At 31.0% G+C, this 20,511-nt stretch overlaps 1 protein-coding gene across 1 annotated transcript; it reads right to left on the minus strand.

Moving 5' to 3' along the window:
- Window positions 1-209: 209 nt before the first annotated feature.
- Window positions 210-15,090, minus strand: LOC148304641 (hatching enzyme 1.2-like). The gene is made up of 7 exons (XM_088267951.1): window positions 14,777-15,090; window positions 9,936-10,103; window positions 8,232-8,378; window positions 6,789-6,944; window positions 5,068-5,195; window positions 3,560-3,654; window positions 210-2,316 (listed from the first exon to the last, which is right to left on the minus strand). Exons 1-7 carry the CDS (start codon window positions 14,934-14,936, stop codon window positions 2,268-2,270), a joined length of 903 nt encoding a protein of 300 aa, XP_088124077.1. The 5' UTR covers window positions 14,937-15,090; the 3' UTR covers window positions 210-2,267.
- Window positions 15,091-20,511: the final 5,421 nt, after the last annotated feature.

A 20,511-nucleotide genomic window follows, 5' to 3' on the forward strand; every position in this document is an offset into this window, starting at 1 on the left:
ACCAAGTGCATTTTTTACAAAAACGTGATCATTAACTATTTGATATCTTACTAGCTTAATATTACCATGAAAATATCTCAAAGGTTTTTAAACTTGGAAATATAATATATTGACTTGTTAAAAATGACTAACTGCATTGATGTTTTTTTCTTACCAAGCAAAAGTGACTTAAATGGCCCTCCTGAATATTTTACGTTTTGTTAGTTGGTTACTTTCTCCTGTACGACTACGATATGTATGACTTATAAAATTTGAATAGTGTGGTTGTCAATCATGGGTAGAATGGTGAATTTTACACCTGTGTTTAGTGATCACTTAACCAACCCTTGAGAGGTCGTAAGCCCTGTCCAGACTTCCATGTTCTTCTTCATCTTTGTTGCGATGTCAACGATTTAAAACATGCATTATAAAGGGCACGAAAAAAACAAATTTTATTAAATAATTATGATTTATTTAAATAATACAAGCTTTGGTTTCACACATTAAATACACAACACACTTTAAAAATAAATAAACAATATTTGATTTTCGATAATTTGAGAATCATCTCGATTTCAATTTTTAACAATGTGATCTATAATTGATCCTAATAAAATGAAAAAAAATCATTTTTTGTCGCTGTAAATACAGAATAAAATATGAATACTTTTAATTCATTTTGTATGGAAACTTTAACAAAACAATTATGAAATCTAGTTACATAATTTATATCGGCTTTTCTATTACAAGTTGTTTATCGCTCACTAGAAACTATGCACTTTTTAAAAGTTAATTACTATTTGTTAGTATAATGTACAAATATGTACCTTTGTATTTTGAAACAAAATAAAAATGCTTATTACATTTCGCTCACTCCTTTCAAGAACGTCATAAATAAAAAAACTTGATTTTTCAGGAGAACAATTTTAAAGTTTAAAAATATAATACAGTGTATTAAAAATAAATATCAAACAACTTATTGAACTTTTTACTGTGCAACAGATCTTTTTGGTAAAACCTGAAGGTTATTTCTCCATTTGAAAAATATTTAGTATATTTAAAAAAAAATTAAACAATACCTTTTCTTCAAAATGCAAAAACAACATTTTCTGCCTTGTAGTGGGTAAATATTAAGTTAAAAATATGCCTCTTTTGCTGGGATACAGTACATTTTCTGGGCATTCTGAAAACATGCACAACTGAAAATTGACGATTTATGATTTATGACGTTCTTGAAAGGAGTGAGCGATTTGTCAAAAAATATTTTGTCTATGATCCAGAATTTAAAATTTTCAACAAAGCGTTTATCTATGTTTTCCCAAATAGCAAAATTACGGTTAGACGACATCATTTTATATTGATGTTTTGACGATTTGTAAAAAACCCATCAATTTTAATGGAAAACGGAAATTAATTAATAATAACTTAATGTGTCAAAATTACCTTATTTAATGAAAAATGGTACAAACGATTTGAACGGTAATCAAAATTAAATAAAATAAGCATTAAATGCTAGTGAAAGAAACAGGGTGACTAAAAAGTACTGGAGAAGTATAGTTTACAAAAAATATAAAATAATAAATAATACTGATTTTTTTCATGATCATTCTAGAGCAGACCAAATTGAGAATACATGTATAAATTATTATAATTAATTCAACGGGTGAAAACTATAGAGATTCGTGTGACAAACGATCAAAATAGGTCAAGTTTGAAATATTATTTGATTTATGATTTTAAAAAATCAATTTAATCGAAGTTGAAGCAGAATTTTAAGGACTATAAGAGGTATAATTTTTTTTACGAACACATAAAAATGACATCTGAACCTATATAGTTTTCATCCAGTCGTAATTAATTATGAAATTATTATAAAAGAAATGGATGAAAAAACTACAATATTTAAAATACAGTTCCAAAAAAACGTTATTTTGCACACACTTTCAAAAATCATGTGTATTTTGAAATGGTAACAATATCCACAAAACTATAAAAAAAACTAACTTAACAAACTAATTAAGACGTTTTCAATGTTCGCTCTTTACTTTTCTTTGGCCTATGTTATTTAAAAAAAAAAACATTTAAAATCAATTTTGTCTTGAAAAAGTGACAGTTGAAAAAAACCGCCAGTTTATCTGTCATGGAACATTGGTGATATAAAATATCTATGGAGCGCTGGCGCGTTATCATTTATCTATGATGCGGATGATGCGTGGCCATTGTCTATACAGCCCGCGCTGTACTTTTATCTATGGTGCGCTGTCAATCATCTATGGTGGTGACGGAAATTAGCCGCCGAAAATGGAAGCAATTCCCTCGAAAACGGATGTGAGGAAGCTGAGAACGGAAAATTTTGTCGTTTTGTAGTAAGTAACATAAATTTAAACCACTGCTGAACCGAGATATTAATCGTTAGTTTATTATTTATTAGATTAATCGGATTAAAACATTGTGTTAAGTTACAACAAAAAATTACATCTATGGATTATTATTTGTGTTATTTTTATATGTTGTTATTTTTAATTCGTGAAAACAGTTTGTTAAAATAAAAGCGTTTTAAAAAATTAAAAAAATTGAATCATATTATTTATTAATTCCGATTAAATTGTAAACGAAAACACTTGCTTTTTACCACTTTAGTAACTAACCAAAATACAAGTATTTTCATTTACAATTTGTATTATATTCAAATTGTATTATATTCCGTTGGTAACAAGATATTAATATACAACATTTTGAGTGTGTCCAAATACTTGTTAAAAAAATCTGGATTGTCTCCAAATACAGGAGTTATTTTCATATTATTTTTTGACATCTCATCAAAGATGAAGAAGAATATGGAAGTCTGGGCATTTACGGGGCTTACGACCGTCATAGGCTGGTTTAAGTGATCACTTTACACACGTGTAACATTCACCAATTCTACCCATTATTGACAATCACACTACTCAAATTCTTGGAAGTTCTATATATATGAACCAATTTAGAAACCTTGTTCATGAATCACTAGAACTTCACTAGAGACATCTATTGGTGAGATGTAAAGAAGCTTTTTATTAAGCAGAAACTCTTATATTAGTATCAAAATCCTTGTTCACAAATCTAGGTTTTCTCTACTTATTAGGAGATTTATATTTTATATTTTTTATACTTGGGAGTTATTTTTATATTTTGTTATTATATATCTCAACGAGTTACAAATTTTTAAGTGGTGTGGTTGTCAATCATGTATAGAATGCTGAGTGTTACACATGTTTAAAGTGATCAGTTAACCAGCCTATGGGTCGCGAGTCCTGTAAATTCCCAGACTTCTATAATCTTCTTCGTCTATGTTGAAATGTTAAGATTTGTTAGACCTTGAATACTTTTAAGTGGTATTACATAAGATGAATGATAAGGAGAGTGTTACATTACCATACCACAAAGTTAACAATGATTTTAATAGACAAAATATAAGTAATAGTACAATGCAGTGATAGAAATGTATGTTCTTACAGACAAAACTAAAGGCCAAATATGAAGTTAGAAGCTTGTGTTACACTTATGTAATACGCAGCCGACGGTGGCCGGCTTGACTTACTTTTGACTTTGACCTTTGCACTTGTACATGGCGTTTAGTTTCCTGACATCCCCAGGACTCAGGCCATCACGTTGTCCGATTGTAACACCCGATTGCTGTAAAAATAAAACAATAATAATTATAATAAATTTGTATAATTAATAAAGCGGCTTTTCAAAAAAAAAATACCTCAAGGGCGCTTCGATATACTATAATAATCGACTCTAGACACTACAAACGTATTTATCAATTGACAGGCAGCATCAACTTTCGAACGCTTTTAATTTAAAATAGCTGATGGACAACACGACAGACAATACCAAAACATAGAGATAAAACAGATTTTGCGCAATATGCACTCCCATGTCGCTCACTCCTTTCAAGAACGTCATAGGTATATCAAAAATCGTAAATTTTCAGTTGTGCATGTTTTTGGAATGCCCAGAAAATGCACTATATCCCAGCAAAAGCGGCATATTTTTAATTGAATATTTACCCGCTACAGGGCAGAAAATGTTGTTTTTGCATTTTGAAGAAAAGGTATTGATTCATTATTTTTTTAAATAAACTAAATATTTTTCAAATGGAGAAAAAACCTTTAGGTTTTTATTTATTGGCTCTGAACTCCATTTTAATTTATGTATTTATTTTAAATCAAACACAGATTTTTTGAGTCTACTAAGTTGTATTTTATTAACAAAAAACACATAAAAATTAAATTGTGACAATTGTTTCGCATTGTTAGGGCATTATTAAACGAATGTCATGACATTCGTTTGATAATGCCCAAACAAGGCGATTGTCACAATTTAATTTTTTATGTGTTTTTTGTTAATAAAATACAACTTAGTAGACTCAAAAAATCTGTGTTTGATTTAAATTAAATACCTTTAGGTTTTACCTAAAAAGATCTGTTGCACAATAAAAAGTTCGATAAGTGGCTTGATATTTAGTTTTAATACATTGTGTTATATTTTTAAGCATTGGCCTATCCATTTGGCTCGCTATTGAGTTACTTTATTTACTAAGCATCTAGACTCCTCAGACCTGCTTGATACCTCGATGTTCCCTACACGCTCCAACTTATGAATCCCCAATGGCACACATCGCTCACTCCTCTCAAGAACGTCATAAATAAAAAAAACTTGATTTTTCAGGAGATCGTTTTTAATGTTTATAAATATGATACAATGTATTAAAAATAAATATGAAGTCACTTATTGAACTTTTAACTGTACAGCAGATCTTTTTATTGTAAAAACTGAAGGTTTTTTTCTCCATTTGAAAAATATTTAGAATATTTAAAACAATACCTTTTCTTTAAAATGCAAAAACAACACTTTCTGCCGCGTAGCGAGTAAATATTAAGTTAAAAATATGCCTCTTTTGCTGGGATAAAGTACATTTTCTGGGCATTCCGAAAACACGCACAACTCAAAATTGCCGATTTTTGATTTATGACATTTTTGAAAGGAGTGAGCGACATCTCAAATGCCTTCAGCCCGTATGTAGGAGGCAAATAAACTCACCTTAGGAACAATGGTAGGTTGGCTGTTGGCAGAAAACGCGTATGCTCCATAATGCATTACACTGGAATAATCGTATGTGACTCCATACCCATCGGTATCAGTAGCCTTCTTGAAGTTGTATTCTTCACCTATAAAGAAACACGATTGTTTTAAAAACGCATGCGTTTAGCAAACTCCATGCCTAGTTGCATATCAATCCATAATATTGAGTAACCAGCTCTTCTAGAAGTTCGACAGTTTCAATCACTAAGGCGTGTATATAATGAGAGATTAGATACAAATTATCAATCAATCGAACCCTTATCCGCACCCCAATGGTGCATAGGGCACTGCATCATATAAACGCAGTGTTATCTTAATCATTAACGCATGAAGGAAAGGTGATCAGCCCTCCGCTTCAGGTACCAGTCCAGGGTGATATTGAATAAATATTAGAGTGAAAAAAATCACTTATATTTATTTGACCCTCCCCGGGAATCGAACCCGGGACCGCCAGAACGGTAGCCGAGCGTGCTGACCATTACACTACGGAGGCGGACAGACCAAGATACAAATTAGATCAGACAAAACTCTATCTGTGAATGTGATGAGATGTCATCTCAAGATGTCCCTCATATAGTAATAGATTTGCCCAATTTTTGAAAAAGAAAGATTTAAATTGAAGACAAAATGTGTGAAAGAAGGTATGCAGTTGACAAAAATTGATGAGGCTATAGAGCATAAAGATGTATCAGGTTTAGTGGTGTCTAATTCACACAAGACGTCCCTTATTTAGTGTCGATATGATCAATTTGTCGGGTTGTGGTCCCGCGGTTACTTGTCGCGGACTCTTGAGTCAGAGTTTCTCGGTTCGAACCCACTATACCACAATTTGATACATATTTCTAATTACGAGCCGCTTAGGCTCACAGAAATAGTATTGAATTTTAGTATTTTTGTAAAAAATAAAAAGACAAATATTTATATTTTTCTTTTAAAAAATATTTCAATTGGGACAAAATGTGTGAAATATGCAGTTAAAAAAGTTATGAGACAAATAGTACATAAAGATCTGTCAGGTTTAGTAGTGCCTTTTTTAGAAAATACGACCAGAAGAATAAGGCAACTAAACGAGCTATGTGACAAATCTTGATTGATTATAAAATATTGAAAATTAACAAAATAATCTATAAATCCTTATGTATGTGTCGCATACTTTCAAAATCCGCCAGATCCATGTAAGTCGATTTTACAAAAAATGCAAAATTCTCCGGATAACATTTATGTTCAAAGATTTGTCTACCTTCACATAAAATATCATGAAATAGAGAATTATACGAATTTTTTTTTCAGTATTAAAAAAAACACGAGACACAAACCGATAATGGCGTCATCTTAATTTTTGACCTATCCCCGCCCCCTGATTGGCCGATATGGGTCAGAGGGCAAGTTTCATGAATATATCGGAATTTGAAATAAACGCAATTTTTAAGTATTTTTAGCAGGGTTTTAAAGTATCAAAATATTTTAACAGTAATCCACAATTGGCATTCCGATAGAGTATTTATTTTTAAATTTTATAAAATTGGATCTGGCGGATTTTGACAGTAGGCGACACATATAACAGGCAGGGAGATTTAGGTAACTAATAAGTATTAAGAAAAAGAAAACGGAAAAAAGCAGCATCCTAACTAATTACAATCTAACCTAACCTATCGTAACCTAACCTAACCTAACCTTACCTGATTTGATGTTCTGCAAGTTGATTCGCACGAAGTTGTCTCTCTCTGGCCTGCTCTGTTCGTGCACGAATCCAAGGGCGTGCATAAGTTCGTGAATTGGCACTCCGATCTTGTGAACGCATCCGGGGCTCTGCAGATTCACTTCCTGTCTGCCACCTGTAAAGAGAAACACAATCAATAGATCGTCGGGGTCGAGTGAATTATTTGTTTCGTATTTAGACGTATGTCTGAAGATATTTCAGATAGAAATATCTTCAGACATACGTCCGAAGATATTTCTATCTTTTGTTATAGATTGTTTCAGATTCCTATACACAGGACCAACCTGCCGATGGTTATGCCTGTAGGAAGAGCTACCGCTATGTTGAACAATATCACATTGGATATTGATCTGTTCCATGTGTCCGAAGGAGTTTTCCGAAGCGAGATTCTTCTACACATTTAACAAGAGTCTTCTTGTGTAATTTTTAATTTGTTTTTTTAATATATACGCCTTAAATGTTTGTTTGTAATGTATATATTAATTATTGAATAAATTGAATTGAATTGAATTGAATTGAATATTTGGACGAAAAAGGTGCTTGACTGGAGGCATAGAAACGCACGCAGAAGCGTGGGTAGGCTAGAGACATCTATTGGTGAGATGAAAGGAAGCTTTTTATTGAGCAGAAACTCTTTTATTTGTATGTGAGGTCCGAATCCTGGATTATAATCACACACACGAGAAACGCCAGAAAATGTCATTTGAATTTTTATTATTTAAGCTTATAATTTGACCAGATAATTTATTTACAACATTTTGAATGTGTCCAAATACTTGTTCACAAAATCTGGATTATCTCCAATCACAGGAGTTATGTGTCATATTATTTTTTGACATCTCATCAAAATGAAGAAGAATATGGAAGTCTGGGCGGCTACGCGGCTGACGACCGTCATAGCCTAGTTTAAGTGATCACTTTACACACGTGTAACATTCACCAATTCTACCCATTATTGACAACCACACTACTCAAATTCTTGGAAGTTATATATATATATATATATATATATATATATATATATATATATATATATATATATATATATATATATATATATATATATATATATATATATATATATACATATATATATATATATATATATATATATATATATATATATATATATATATATATATATATATATATATATATATATATATATATATATATATATATATATATATATATATATAATATATATTTATATCTCGTAGTCGTTCAGGAGGGTCATTTTTAACAAGTCAAAATATTATACTTCAAAGTTTAAAATCCTTTGGTATTTTTTTCAGAGCTATATGAAGCTAGTAAGATATCAAATAGTCAATGATCACGTTTTTGTAAAAAATTCACTTGGTCACTTTCTCCTGTATGACTACGATATACGTGTCAATCTTACCAGTTCTTCCGACACTCGACCAGCATCCTGTTTTCCTGTTCCCGATGGTCAGGTAGTCGGATTCCGTTGTGCGTGGTTTGAAACGAATGCAGGTCTGTCTGTGGTAGTCGGCGATCGCTCTCATGATGTTATCCCTTTCATCGGATGCTGAAGAGAAATTAAAACACAACAATTGAACATGTAAATACACAGTTGTCCCTTACATAACGCGGTTAGTTCGTACCGCGCTATAACGAAACCGTGTTATACGAGACTTTTAACACACTATCTGCGGGCGGATTCGCGCTCATAATAGAGATAAACATCTCTGAAAAGAAGTGATAACATTTAACCATACTATATACATAGATATGCGAACAAAAGTCGTGTGTAAAAATAATTTACACGCAATTTACGATGAGTCGAGTGAAATGGTAAAATTACCCTTCCCGCCGAACACCACCAGTCGAGTGAAACTTAATTTATATAATATTTTATTTTATTTTACTTTTTCATCTTTTTTATATTTTTAAGTTTTTTATTTTATTTAAAAAAATGATAATAATTTTTATTTTCTGATAGTCAAGTATTTTTGTAATTTATATTAACACTATTATTATAGTTCTACTTATAATACCTACACCCTTATATCCTTTACTATAGCCTGAATTATATTGTATACCTCCACACAGACCATGCCATTGTGGGATCTTTTTTTGTATTTATATTTATATTTTTTTAATATATTTTTTTGTTTGAAATTATGTCATGTAATGCAAAAGAATTTAAAATAAATAAAAAAAAAGTATTCATTAAATATTAATTGACAAATTATAACTTAATTAAGGTTAATAACGATCGTATAAATTACCTCGATTTATATCATTTCAAAGTTTCGTATGACGCGGTACATTAATAATGAGGCAGTGAATGTTTTTGCCCAGAATTTTCACTCATGAATTACATGAAATTATAGTAACTTTAAACATAACGAGGAGACCAACTCACGATTAGGTGTAGGCAATAAAAGTTAAAGCTTAAGTAGGGCCGTGATAAGCGGTGTTGCATAAGCCGTAGCTATTATAGATTGCAGAGCCACTTAGACGTCAAGTAATGAAAAAAATACTGAGGCCATGCGTTTTGTATTTTTCGGCGCACAGTTTTGTGCAGTGCAGATTGCATAGTGCCAGGCGCATTAAATATATCTGCATAAAAACGTCGGAGTCAATTATTAGTATGTATTTTCTTGGACATTTATTTTATGCAGAAGCGCGTTTTTATGGCTAATTAGGTTAAATGAAAAATAAAGAAAAAAGAAGCAAACATTTTAAATATTTAAAATTTTACAATGCGGGCATTCAATATTTTAGCAGCTGTCGATAAACACGCTGTCCGCCACAAGCAATGTTTAAAATTGCGTGTATTGATGCAAAATTCAACAGATGGCGCTGCAATTGAGGGTAAAATTAAAAAAAAAATACCTCTAATTGTCACAGATGTATTCTACATCAAAACATGCAAATTCAACGTTGTTTAAAAAATTCAAGGGAGTCTGTGTAATGATTTCGGAGATTTAAGATTTTGAACAAACGAACATTACATTTTTATTAAAGACATCAAAAATTTATCAAAAATCGAAAACTTTACGATTACCTACTAATTTTTTCTAGAAATTTTCCACAAACTTCGATAAAAAAGTAATTCCTTGTATAATTTGGAACTCACTATATCCATTTTCGATGACGTAGGGCACTATGCCGCGAGGCCACCGCGTGCTCTCTGCTTTCAGTCCGTTCCTGGCCGTGACCGGAAACAGGATGTCTCCTTCCGCGTACTCTCCCAACTCGTCGGGATTCTCAATGGAGTCGGGTCTCCAGGAAGCCACCTTTAAACCTGGAACACAACGAGAAAACTTGATAAAGTGAATAAAAACAATGAAAAAGCATAAAAAAATATTAACAATATTTTTTAAGTTTATTTATTTAATATAGTTACATTTTTAATTACAATATAATACATTTTCTAGACATTTATACATATGGCAAACTTTGAGTTTTATATTCGCCGTGCCTCTCCAAAAAAGAGACTGAGCTCTTGTGCTTGGAGAGGGACCTACACTCATGGTTTCATATTTTATATTATGAATGGTATAATAGTCTTTTTTATATATTTTTTCAAGATTTGTATGCAATGGGAATTAATTTTTTTCTTAAGATTTTTTTTTTTTTTAAATTAATTTAAGGGAGTTTTTTGAAATATTTAATTTCCAAATATTTGAAGTTTTGTTGAAATTGCTTAGTAATGCATTTTGGAGTTGAAAAATCATTTAAGAATCTCGATAATAAACCCATAATTAACAATCTGACAATGACTAAGCCTCCCCCTTTTGTTGTACCCGATGGTGCAAAGGGCACTGCATGAAACCAATATTATCTTGATCATTAACACGATTAAGATAATATTGCTTTGTGTGTTAACAAGAAGGAATGGTGATCAGCTCTCCGCTTGAGGTACCATTCCAAGGTAATATTGAATAAATATTAGACTGAAAAATCACATTATTTTATTTTAATCCCCCTGGGAATCAAACCCTGGACCTCCAGTACGGCAGCCGAGCGTGCTGACCATTACTGGAACTCACTCGTCAGATATTATTTTGTTTGCAATAACTCACATAATTTGACTTGGGAATCGAACCCGGGACCTGCATTATATAATAATAAATAATTAAAAATAAGGAACAGACCTACTGCCTTTTCATCCGTCAACGTCCCAAGAACAATACTCTAAAAATCAGACTTAGCTTCACATACGGTGTTTGAAAATGACGCAGAATGCATCGAAACACGAGTCACAATCGTTTTCAAGAAATACAGTAGAACCTCGAAAATCTGAAATCGCGGGAAATTCTATCAAAATTTTAAAGAAAAACATTTGTAAGAAAATATATTTTTTAATACGGAAAGAATGAAGAACACATTTATTATTGCATAAAATTATTAATTATTATAAAAAAATTAACCTTATTTTAAAATATTTAAAAGTTAATGATAAATATTTAAGTTTACAGTGCCTGTATTGCTACTCAAGTACTGTAATATTAGACTGAAACATAAAAAGTTAATTAATTGAAATATAAAACTACTGAATTGTAAAGTACAATATATCGTAGTCGTACAGGAGAAAGTGACCAACTAACAAATTGTAAAATGTTCTGGAGGGCCATTTAAGTCACTTTTGCTTGGCAAGAAAATAAAAATCAATGCAGTTGGTCATTTTTAACAAGTCAATAAGTATATTACTTTCAAGTTTAAAATCCTTTTGGTTTTTTCAGGGCAATATTAAGCTAGTAAGGTAGCAAATAGTCAATGATAACGTTTTTGCAAAAAATACACTTGGTCACTTTCTCATGTATGACTACGACATGTACTGTATTACAAATTTCTCGAGTAATCTGAACAGGCCAAAACCCAATTAGTTCGGATTTTCGGGGTTCTACTGTAATAGTATTTACCAAGTAAAAACTTAAATTAAAAACGATGAAGTACAACTAGGACATAAACCATTCGTCGAGTTATCGGGTATAATTATTGGCAAGAAATATAATAGTTATAATTCGTGACAGTGCCAATAATGTAATTTATTAATTTTGAATTTAAGTTTTACCATTAATTTATTACAATGATTAAAGAAAACACTTCGTTTTTTACCACCTGAGTTTTATTATAGACTACATGTTTCAGAAGTTATTTAACTTTTGAAACATGTAGTCTATAATAAAACTCAGGTGGTAAAAAACGAAGTGTTTTCTTTAATCATTGTAACATGTCTTACTACAAAGTTAATGCCGAAACAATAAATTAATTTATTAATTATGAGAAGACAAGGTGTTCAGTTCTGTGATCCAGGTTGTTTTATATAGGAATGGAAATAGTTACGATTTACGTGTGAAGTAAAATACAGAGGTCAAGGGAAAGGACATGCGCTTTATGTGAAAGGAAATAGAAAATGAATAAAAGGTATGAAAATGAGTATAGAAATAATGCCTATGACATTCGGAGTTCCATACACGTGTTTGTAGAATTTAGACACGGCTGATTTGAACGAGTCTTTTGAGCACGAACGTCGTTGCCTCATACCTAATAAGAATTGACTGACCGTAAATATTTAACTTGATAGTCGTTGAAAATATACAAAGAAGAAGACGACGGAAAAAACGTGAATTGCTAAGAAATGTACATAAGAATATTGTTTTTATTACAAAAAAGTGGTGTTTATGAAATTTCGTGTGGAGATTGTGATAAAAAATATATTGGCCAAACTGCGAGAAATTTAAAGATTAGAATTAAAGAACATCGTAGCGGTCTTGTTAGTAATTATTTTTCGGAATTTGCAAATCACATAATAGATACTAATCACTCATTTCACTCTCATAAATTAAAATTATTACACCTTGTTCCATATAAAGGCCAGGCTTGTTCCATATAAATTATCTTGAAAATTTAGAAATCCAAAAAAACCTAAATTCTAATAATAATTTATTAAATAATTTATTGTTTCAAAATTCTTCACCTTTACTTTCCATTTTTTCCTTTGTTTTCAAACTCCGCCACTTGACTAACCCCTTCCCCTTACTTTCCCCTCTCCTTATTTATAGAACAATTTTATATTTTATATTTTAGTTATTATACAGACCTGAATGATGGAAGTTTAACTTCTGAAACATGTAGTCTATAATAAAACTCAAGTGGTAAAAAACAAGTGTTTTCTTTAATCATTGTAACATGTCTTACCACAAAGTTAATGCCGAAACAATAAATAAAATATTGTTTTTAAAATTTATATTTGAAGCACTAACTTTGTGATTTTCCATTTTATAATTAAAATGTAACTTTGTTTTAAAATCACTATAAATATTTTATTATAACATAATTATAATGTCTACCGGTTTCGAAACTAACCGTTTATTTATCATTGAGACTGATTAATACTAAAACACTATCTACTTAAACAAAATTCTAAATATTCTGGCGGTTAGGGAAAAAAGTTTGGGTAGATCTCAAGTGACTTTATTTTTTTACTAACCGAAACCGGTAGACATTATAGTTAAGTTATAATCAAATATTTAAAGTGATTTTAAAACAAAGTTATATTTATTATAATTTTTATATATTTTTTAAATCATTTTATTTTTTGTATTTACTTTTATTGTATTTGTATATATACTTATATATATACATTAAACTTCTATCCGTTTTTAAGACCACAACTTTGAGTATAATTTTTTTTTAATAAAAAAGATATGTACATATATTTTTGTAAATATCAATCGAATTTACAACATTTTGAGTGTGTCCAAATACTTGTTCACAAAATCTGGATTATCTCCAATTACAGGAGTTATTTTCATATTATTTTTTGACATCTCATCAACAAAAAAAAATAAAAAAATAATATTAAAAAATAAAAAAAAAAATAAAAAAATAAAAAAAAATAATATAAAAAAAAAAAAATTATATCAATCGAATTAATATACTTGATTATTTAATATTATTTGCATTCAATATTAAAATTTTCGATATCAGGCATCGATGCAGATAATCTAGAAAGACGAATTACGAAGAAACTAATCGATTATCCAAGTATTTAAATAGCCCTATAGAAATAGCTTGGCTACAAATAACTTGGCAGTAATAAGTAATGTGTGTGTTAATTTACATTTTAAAAAAATGTTCCTTTAAACAATAAAAGAAATTGGCGAAATATTTAGCATTCCTGGAAAACGTTTGATAAGCTTCGAATCCTTATCAAATTCGAATATAAATTGCTTTTAATTGTGAGATACCCATTGAATGATACACTTATTTGAATTTCTTCGTTGATTGGATATTATTTCCACTGTATATATCCGTCACGATAGCGTAGTGGTGAGCCCATTTGGCTACTGTACTGGACGTCCCGGGTTTAATTTCAACGAGGAGTCTCAAATCACGAGCGCGAGCTCTCAAATCCTTGCCAAACATTTTAGCTAAATCACATGATTGGAACAATAATTAAAAAAAATCTTACTTGTGTTTTTTGCCATGAAAATAAACGTTAAAATATATTTTATTGCTATTATTTTTATGATTTACTAAGGAAATATGTTTTTATGATTTACTAAGGAAATATGAAAATATCACGATAGACTTTTTGGCTAATTAATTTTATTTTAAATAATGGAGACTTTTTTACTGTTAATTTCTCAGTTATAATTTTTTAAAAGTAAAATCACAAAATTTTATTTATTATTTTGGTATTTACTTTGAAGACATTTTGAGTGTGTCCAAATGATTTTTTACAAATCTGGATTATCTCCAATTATACGATTTATTTATCATAATATTTTTCGACATCTCAACATGGATGAAAAAGAGCATAGATGTGAATGCACAGACTTCCATATTCTTGTATGTTGTGATGTCAAATACAATATGAAAAAATAAATATAACTCAAGTGGTAAAAAATGAGTGTTTTTCTTTTAAATTTAAAAAAATGAGTAAAAAAATTAAATATGTGGACTTACCAGAGCTGGCAGATGGAACGCCGAATATTCTTTCTCCCAAATAAGAAAAATCTAATTTGCCAGGATCCACTTCATCGATCGAATTAAAATCGATATCTGGGAGAGGGGTGGGAAAGACCATCCCTACTAAACAAAACAGAAACGTTACAACCATCGACATGTCGATAAAATTGTATCAAAACAGTTATTTAAAAATCACAAAAATACTGAAGTTGTTATCGCAAACGAGAGACTTGAATATTTGAATCAGTCTCGATAAAATTTTCGCTTTTCCCGCCAACTTTGACGTTCGCGTTTATAGTTCCGCACAGAATGATGCGATAGTGTTGGGGGGGCATGTTTTTATACCGAAATCGAGGTGTGGGTACCTACCCGAGACGTTTTGCCATTTAGTTCCTTCAATGCCGCGAAAGTCTAGAGTCTGTTATCACCGAGCAAATAGACCCCGGCTTATCGGGCGTTTTTAATTTAGGCGGGAAAGGACGCTGACAGCTGACAGTTCTCGGGCGGGAAAGCGGGAAATTCGCTGTTATCAGAAAGTAAAGTGAGGCAAATAGATTGACGGGTTAATTACACGACTGTAAAGCTTTTCCGCCGACATAATTAAACTGTAATTACGACATTACTTATTTTACTACATTTTGATATCTATTGCTCTTTTATTAAGTCGCAATAAAATGTCATTGGTACCTACCTTAGAGTACTATCACTATTTTTGAACCATCTGTGCGTCATATATATTTCGGGACCTGATATTGAAATTTTACATTTTACATGTAAATAATATGAAAACATACATTTATTTTTATTCTCTAAATATAAAAAATATATTGGTTTATATATTTGATTCAAAATTTATATTTGGGAAAAATATCATTTTCTTTTCTAAATTGTTTAAAAATTTAAGTCAGTTGATACTTTACATTATTGTCGCCTAACCAAATATTTAAAAAATATTTAAAACACATATTCACACTTTTCATAATACGTATTTACGGAATATTAATACATTTATTTATACACTTATATGATCGACATTTATATAATATAGGCACATAATCGATATTGATGATTAATATATCAATATCCCTAGTCTCTCATGGGTTATTTTTGCGTTTGATAAAGTTCCCTAAAATGCATTAAAATTATCTTGGTATTTAATTCACAATTTGTGAATAATAAGGTTTATTAAATACGGTGACCTATACACTTCGCACTCCAGGATAAATGAATGCTAAAGAATTGCCAGATAACTATTTCAAAGATTCGTATTGTAATTAAAATTGAATAAATTAAGAATTTTGATTGAAGGATACAACTAATTGTATAGTTTTCTTTCTATTTGTATAAATAAACCTAAGAATGGGTTGTCATTTATCTCTCTACGTCCCGACAACCCCAACAACGCCCAGTTATTCAAACAAAATGCGTTAAATTACATTCAAATGCGTAAACAATCATAAAAGGAAAACCAAAATTGATAAAATTTCCTAAAAATCTGAAAACGATTCGATAAGAAGTTTGAGTATTCTGATCAGTCTTGTAAAAATGAATGAAATAAAATATCATAAAAACTATTGTTTGACAAAATGAACAGTATTTAATTACAATTTGACAAATCTGTAAGTTTTTTTTGTATGTTATACATTGAAATTGTTATTTTTTTAATTAACACATTTTAGTAATATCCGCATAGTTTTTCTTACTAATCACTGGTGTCGTCAATTTATGATTATCATCTCTTCTTCTGCATGTTCTCTTAACCCTATGCTTGCCAAATGGTGCAATGGGCACTGCATCGTATTAATTAAGAGTTATTTTAATCATTAATTACACGAAGGCAAAGCGATCAGTTTTGTCTTTCAAGTACCAGTTAGGGTAATATGAAACTTATATCAGAGTAAAAATTATTTATTTGGCCCCCACCCTAGAAAATCGACCCAAAACGTGACCCAATATTTTTATACGTGTTTAAGTTCACAATGTTTTCTCTTTTTTATGTAATTATAACTTATCATGTCCGCTTCCGTAATGTATTAGTTAACGCTAAAATAAATATGTATTCATGATATTTCACTCTAATATGTATGTCACATTACCCTAGACTGATTGATACCTTAAGAAAAGGAGTGACCACCTTACCTTCATGTAAGTAACGATCAAGATAATACTGCGTCAATACGATGTAGTGCCCTATGCACCTTTAAGTGCAGATAAGGGTGAACGATAGAAGACTTATTTTAGTCTACAAAAAATGCATGGTATATATCTGTCCGCCTCCGTAGTGTAATGGTCAGTACGCTCGGCTAACGTTCTGGAGGTCCCGGGTTCGATTCCCAAGGGGGGTAAAATAAATAGAAGTGATTTGTCACTGTAATATTTATTCAATATTACCCTGGACTGGTACCTGAATCGGAGGGCTGATCACCTTTCCTTCATGCGTAAACGATCAAGATAACACTCTGTTTATATGACGCAGTGCCCTATGCACCATTGGGGTGCGGATAAGGGTTTTATTTATTATTATATATGAAAACTTAGACATACATATATTTTTATTATAAATCTACTCAATAGTAGTTATAATTGTAAAAAAAATACTATCAGCATCGTAAAAAAGACTTTCTTTATCGCGAAATAAAAATATGAACTGCTATGACCTTGAACCGGTAACATGAGTAACGTGTTGGCATATAATTACGCCCGTCATAACGGCGAACTTGCTCCGAATCGATTACCGCCGGGAAGGTGAGTCACATCTCTATTAGAACAAGAAACGAATTCTCCCCGAGAATTTGAAAATATTCGGCGAAAAATAGTGACGTCCGGTCTGATATTTTTTGTCCAGTTCCTACGCAAATATGGTATTTATTATATTCACCACTGGGAGTTGTTCAAGGTTACAGTCGATTGCAGTTCATGGTCGATTGTTGTTCTTCTTAAACGGGAAAACGTTACACATTTATTATTATTTATTTTTAGTGTTATCTCTGTAGTACTTGCTCTGAGAAAACAAAGGTTTTCTTGGAATGTTCGTATTTCTTTTTAATATACCTGGGAACATTCTGAAACCCAGCTCCAAATCCATTTTGAACCACAATGAAAAAATACCGTTTCGATATGTTATACACACACAAATATACCGTAGTCATGACCAAGTGCATTTTTTACAAAGAACGTGATCATTGACTATTTGATATCTTTTCATTCAAACCCTTATCCGCACCCCAATGGTGCATAGGGCACTGCATCATATAAACGCAGTGTTTGTTGTCTTGATCGTTAACACATGATGGAAAGGTGATCAGCCCTCCGCTTCCGGTAATAAGAGTGAAAAAATCACTTGTATTTGAATTGTGAATGCAGACATTTACAAAAAAAAATATTTCTAGCATTCAATCTTCTTATCTATATCCTTTCTCATCTTTATCAATCTTTCCATCCCTAGAAAACATACTTACCCAATTATCATCAACATGTTCAAAAATTTCCCCCATTCGCTACCATTTTACACACAGATCTACATTCATTTCTTTAAAAAAACATGACTACAGAATTCAGTGCACCATGCACCGCACATTAGTCTGAGAAATCGCATTTCAGGGTAGTATACGGAAGGTGGGAATAACCTCAATCTATAAAATAAACCGAAATCAATGTAATCCGTTTTTTTAATACAGGCTTTTCATCACAAGGTCAAATTTTAAAGACAAGTATGAATATACTGGTAATATCCAGGATTATTTAGTTAATTAACTGCTTGCAATTATTTTTTTATTAATTCTACAAGTTTATATTTATTATCTTATCAACTTAGTGACCGTGGTGTCTTCAAATGAATGTATAAACTAATATACTGTTTACATTAACCGTTTGACTGCTGAGAAGCAAAATATTGACTCTTGTATACTTTGAAAAACGTCGATAAATCGGCGTTTTTCGGCATCAAAATACCGACGAAAAATAAAAACGCATTTTATATAATAAAATAACAACTATGTAACTTTTTTAACATTAATTTTATTTGAACAGCAACCGGGTTTCATCGTAACCGACATCATCAGACTGGTGTGAGGCTAGACAAAATTCTATGTTATGTACACAACAAGGCAGGAGCTGTAACCATGATTTTATATAATTTTCTTATGAAATGAATTAAAATTTAATGAGTTTAATTATTGTACTACAATAATAATTAGACGTAAGTTATGGTAAAGGTTTTAGGCATGATTTGATATAATTTTATGTTAGAAATGGATTTTTAAATAATATATGTATATTCTACTGCTCATTAGTATGGAAGAGGTCCAAACCAACATATCCAGAATTAAATAAACATATATTATTTAAATTCACACACAAAATCCTATATTAGATATCTCAGAATTCATTCTTTCACCATTCGAACATCTATTTTACACCGTTTTGCCGCACAGTCGTCTGAGAGATGCTATTTCAACTTTATCAGGTTAACTTTTCTAGGATGGATTCTCCAGTTCTTTGGACGCGTTGCGCATGGCAACGAGGATAGCCTGGAACGACTAGTTGTGATCGGTAGCCTGGAGGGAAAAAGAGGGAGAGGAAGATCCCTACGCGATGGACTGATCAAGTTAAGGCAGCAGCAGGCACCTCGGTGGTTGGAGCGCTACGTGCAGCGCAGTCAAGGGATAACTGGAGAAGAGTCATTGCTTCTGCAAGGGTCACAACCCTCAGCAATGAGGAATAAGACGGAGAAGAAGAAGGTTAACTTTAATTTTTCTTTACCCAACTCCATTAGGGTTGGAACCAGGACTCCATTGTGTACTGCTAGTTTAGCTTTGAAATGTTTTTATTTGCTATAACTGATTTTAGTGCACCATTCACTCTGTTTCCAGCATTCTCATTCCTTTCTATATCTTTTTATTTAAAATTTTCCATCCTTTGAAAACATACTTCCCAAATATAAGAAATAATCTACCTGTTCCAAAATATCCCCATTTTCTACTTTTTTACATACAAATAAAAAAATAAAAGGAAATTTAAATTTAGATTTAGCTTAAATGGACAGATAATAAAATTACTTAAAGTTTTATTATTAAATTATTACTTTACTCTTATTTTTTCAATAAAATAACAAGATTAAATAAAATTGTCTCTTTAAACCAGAATCGTTAAAAAATTCAGTGGCAGTCAATGTGTTAATGAAACTGGGTTTCTTTCAGTAGTTTATCACATAAACATGATGATAAAAATAACTTCACCAATGTTTTTCATGGACAGACGAATAAGTTTGTTATTATTGTTTTTAAATTATTAATTTAGATTAATACGATAATAATGTCAAGAGAAATAAACGAAATTAGCTCATGGTGTTTCGATTTTTGTATCAGAATCAGAAATAGAAGATTTTATTTGGGTCAACGTCTTTTTGTTTTTATTATGATAAAAACATGAAGGAAAGGTGATCAGCCTTCCGATTTAGGTAACAGTCCAGGGTAATATTGAACAGATATTATAGTGAAAAAATCACTCTACCCCCCCGCCTGGGAGTCGAACCCGGGACCTCCAGCATAGTAGCCTAGCGCGCTGATCATTACACTACGGAGGCGGACATACATAATAACTTATGGAAATAACTTACTTTAGTATACAAATTATGCTCAACAAAAGGCGTTAATTTATTGGCTTATCGACAATAATCCTGTCCAAGGTTTTAATTAAATACCAAATACTTAAACGCATTGATTTTATAATTT

This window comes from Brachycentrus maculatus, unplaced genomic scaffold, assembly GCF_059751285.1.
Source record: "Brachycentrus maculatus isolate JH-2025_06_01 unplaced genomic scaffold, ASM5975128v1 h1tg000310l, whole genome shotgun sequence".
Taxonomy (NCBI): domain Eukaryota; kingdom Metazoa; phylum Arthropoda; class Insecta; order Trichoptera; family Brachycentridae; genus Brachycentrus; species Brachycentrus maculatus.

Coding starts and splice junctions, on each gene's coding strand:
- LOC148304641 (XM_088267951.1), bottom strand. CDS start 14,936: ATGTCGATGGTTGTAACGTTTCTGTTTTGTTTAGTAGGGATGGTCTTT. Junction 10,104..14,776: donor CGTTCCATCTGCCAGCTCTG/GTAAGTCCACAT, acceptor GTTGTGTTCCAG/GTTTAAAGGTGGCTTCCTGG. Junction 8,379..9,935: donor CGTCATCGAAAATGGATATA/GTGAGTTCCAAA, acceptor ATTTCTCTTCAG/CATCCGATGAAAGGGATAAC.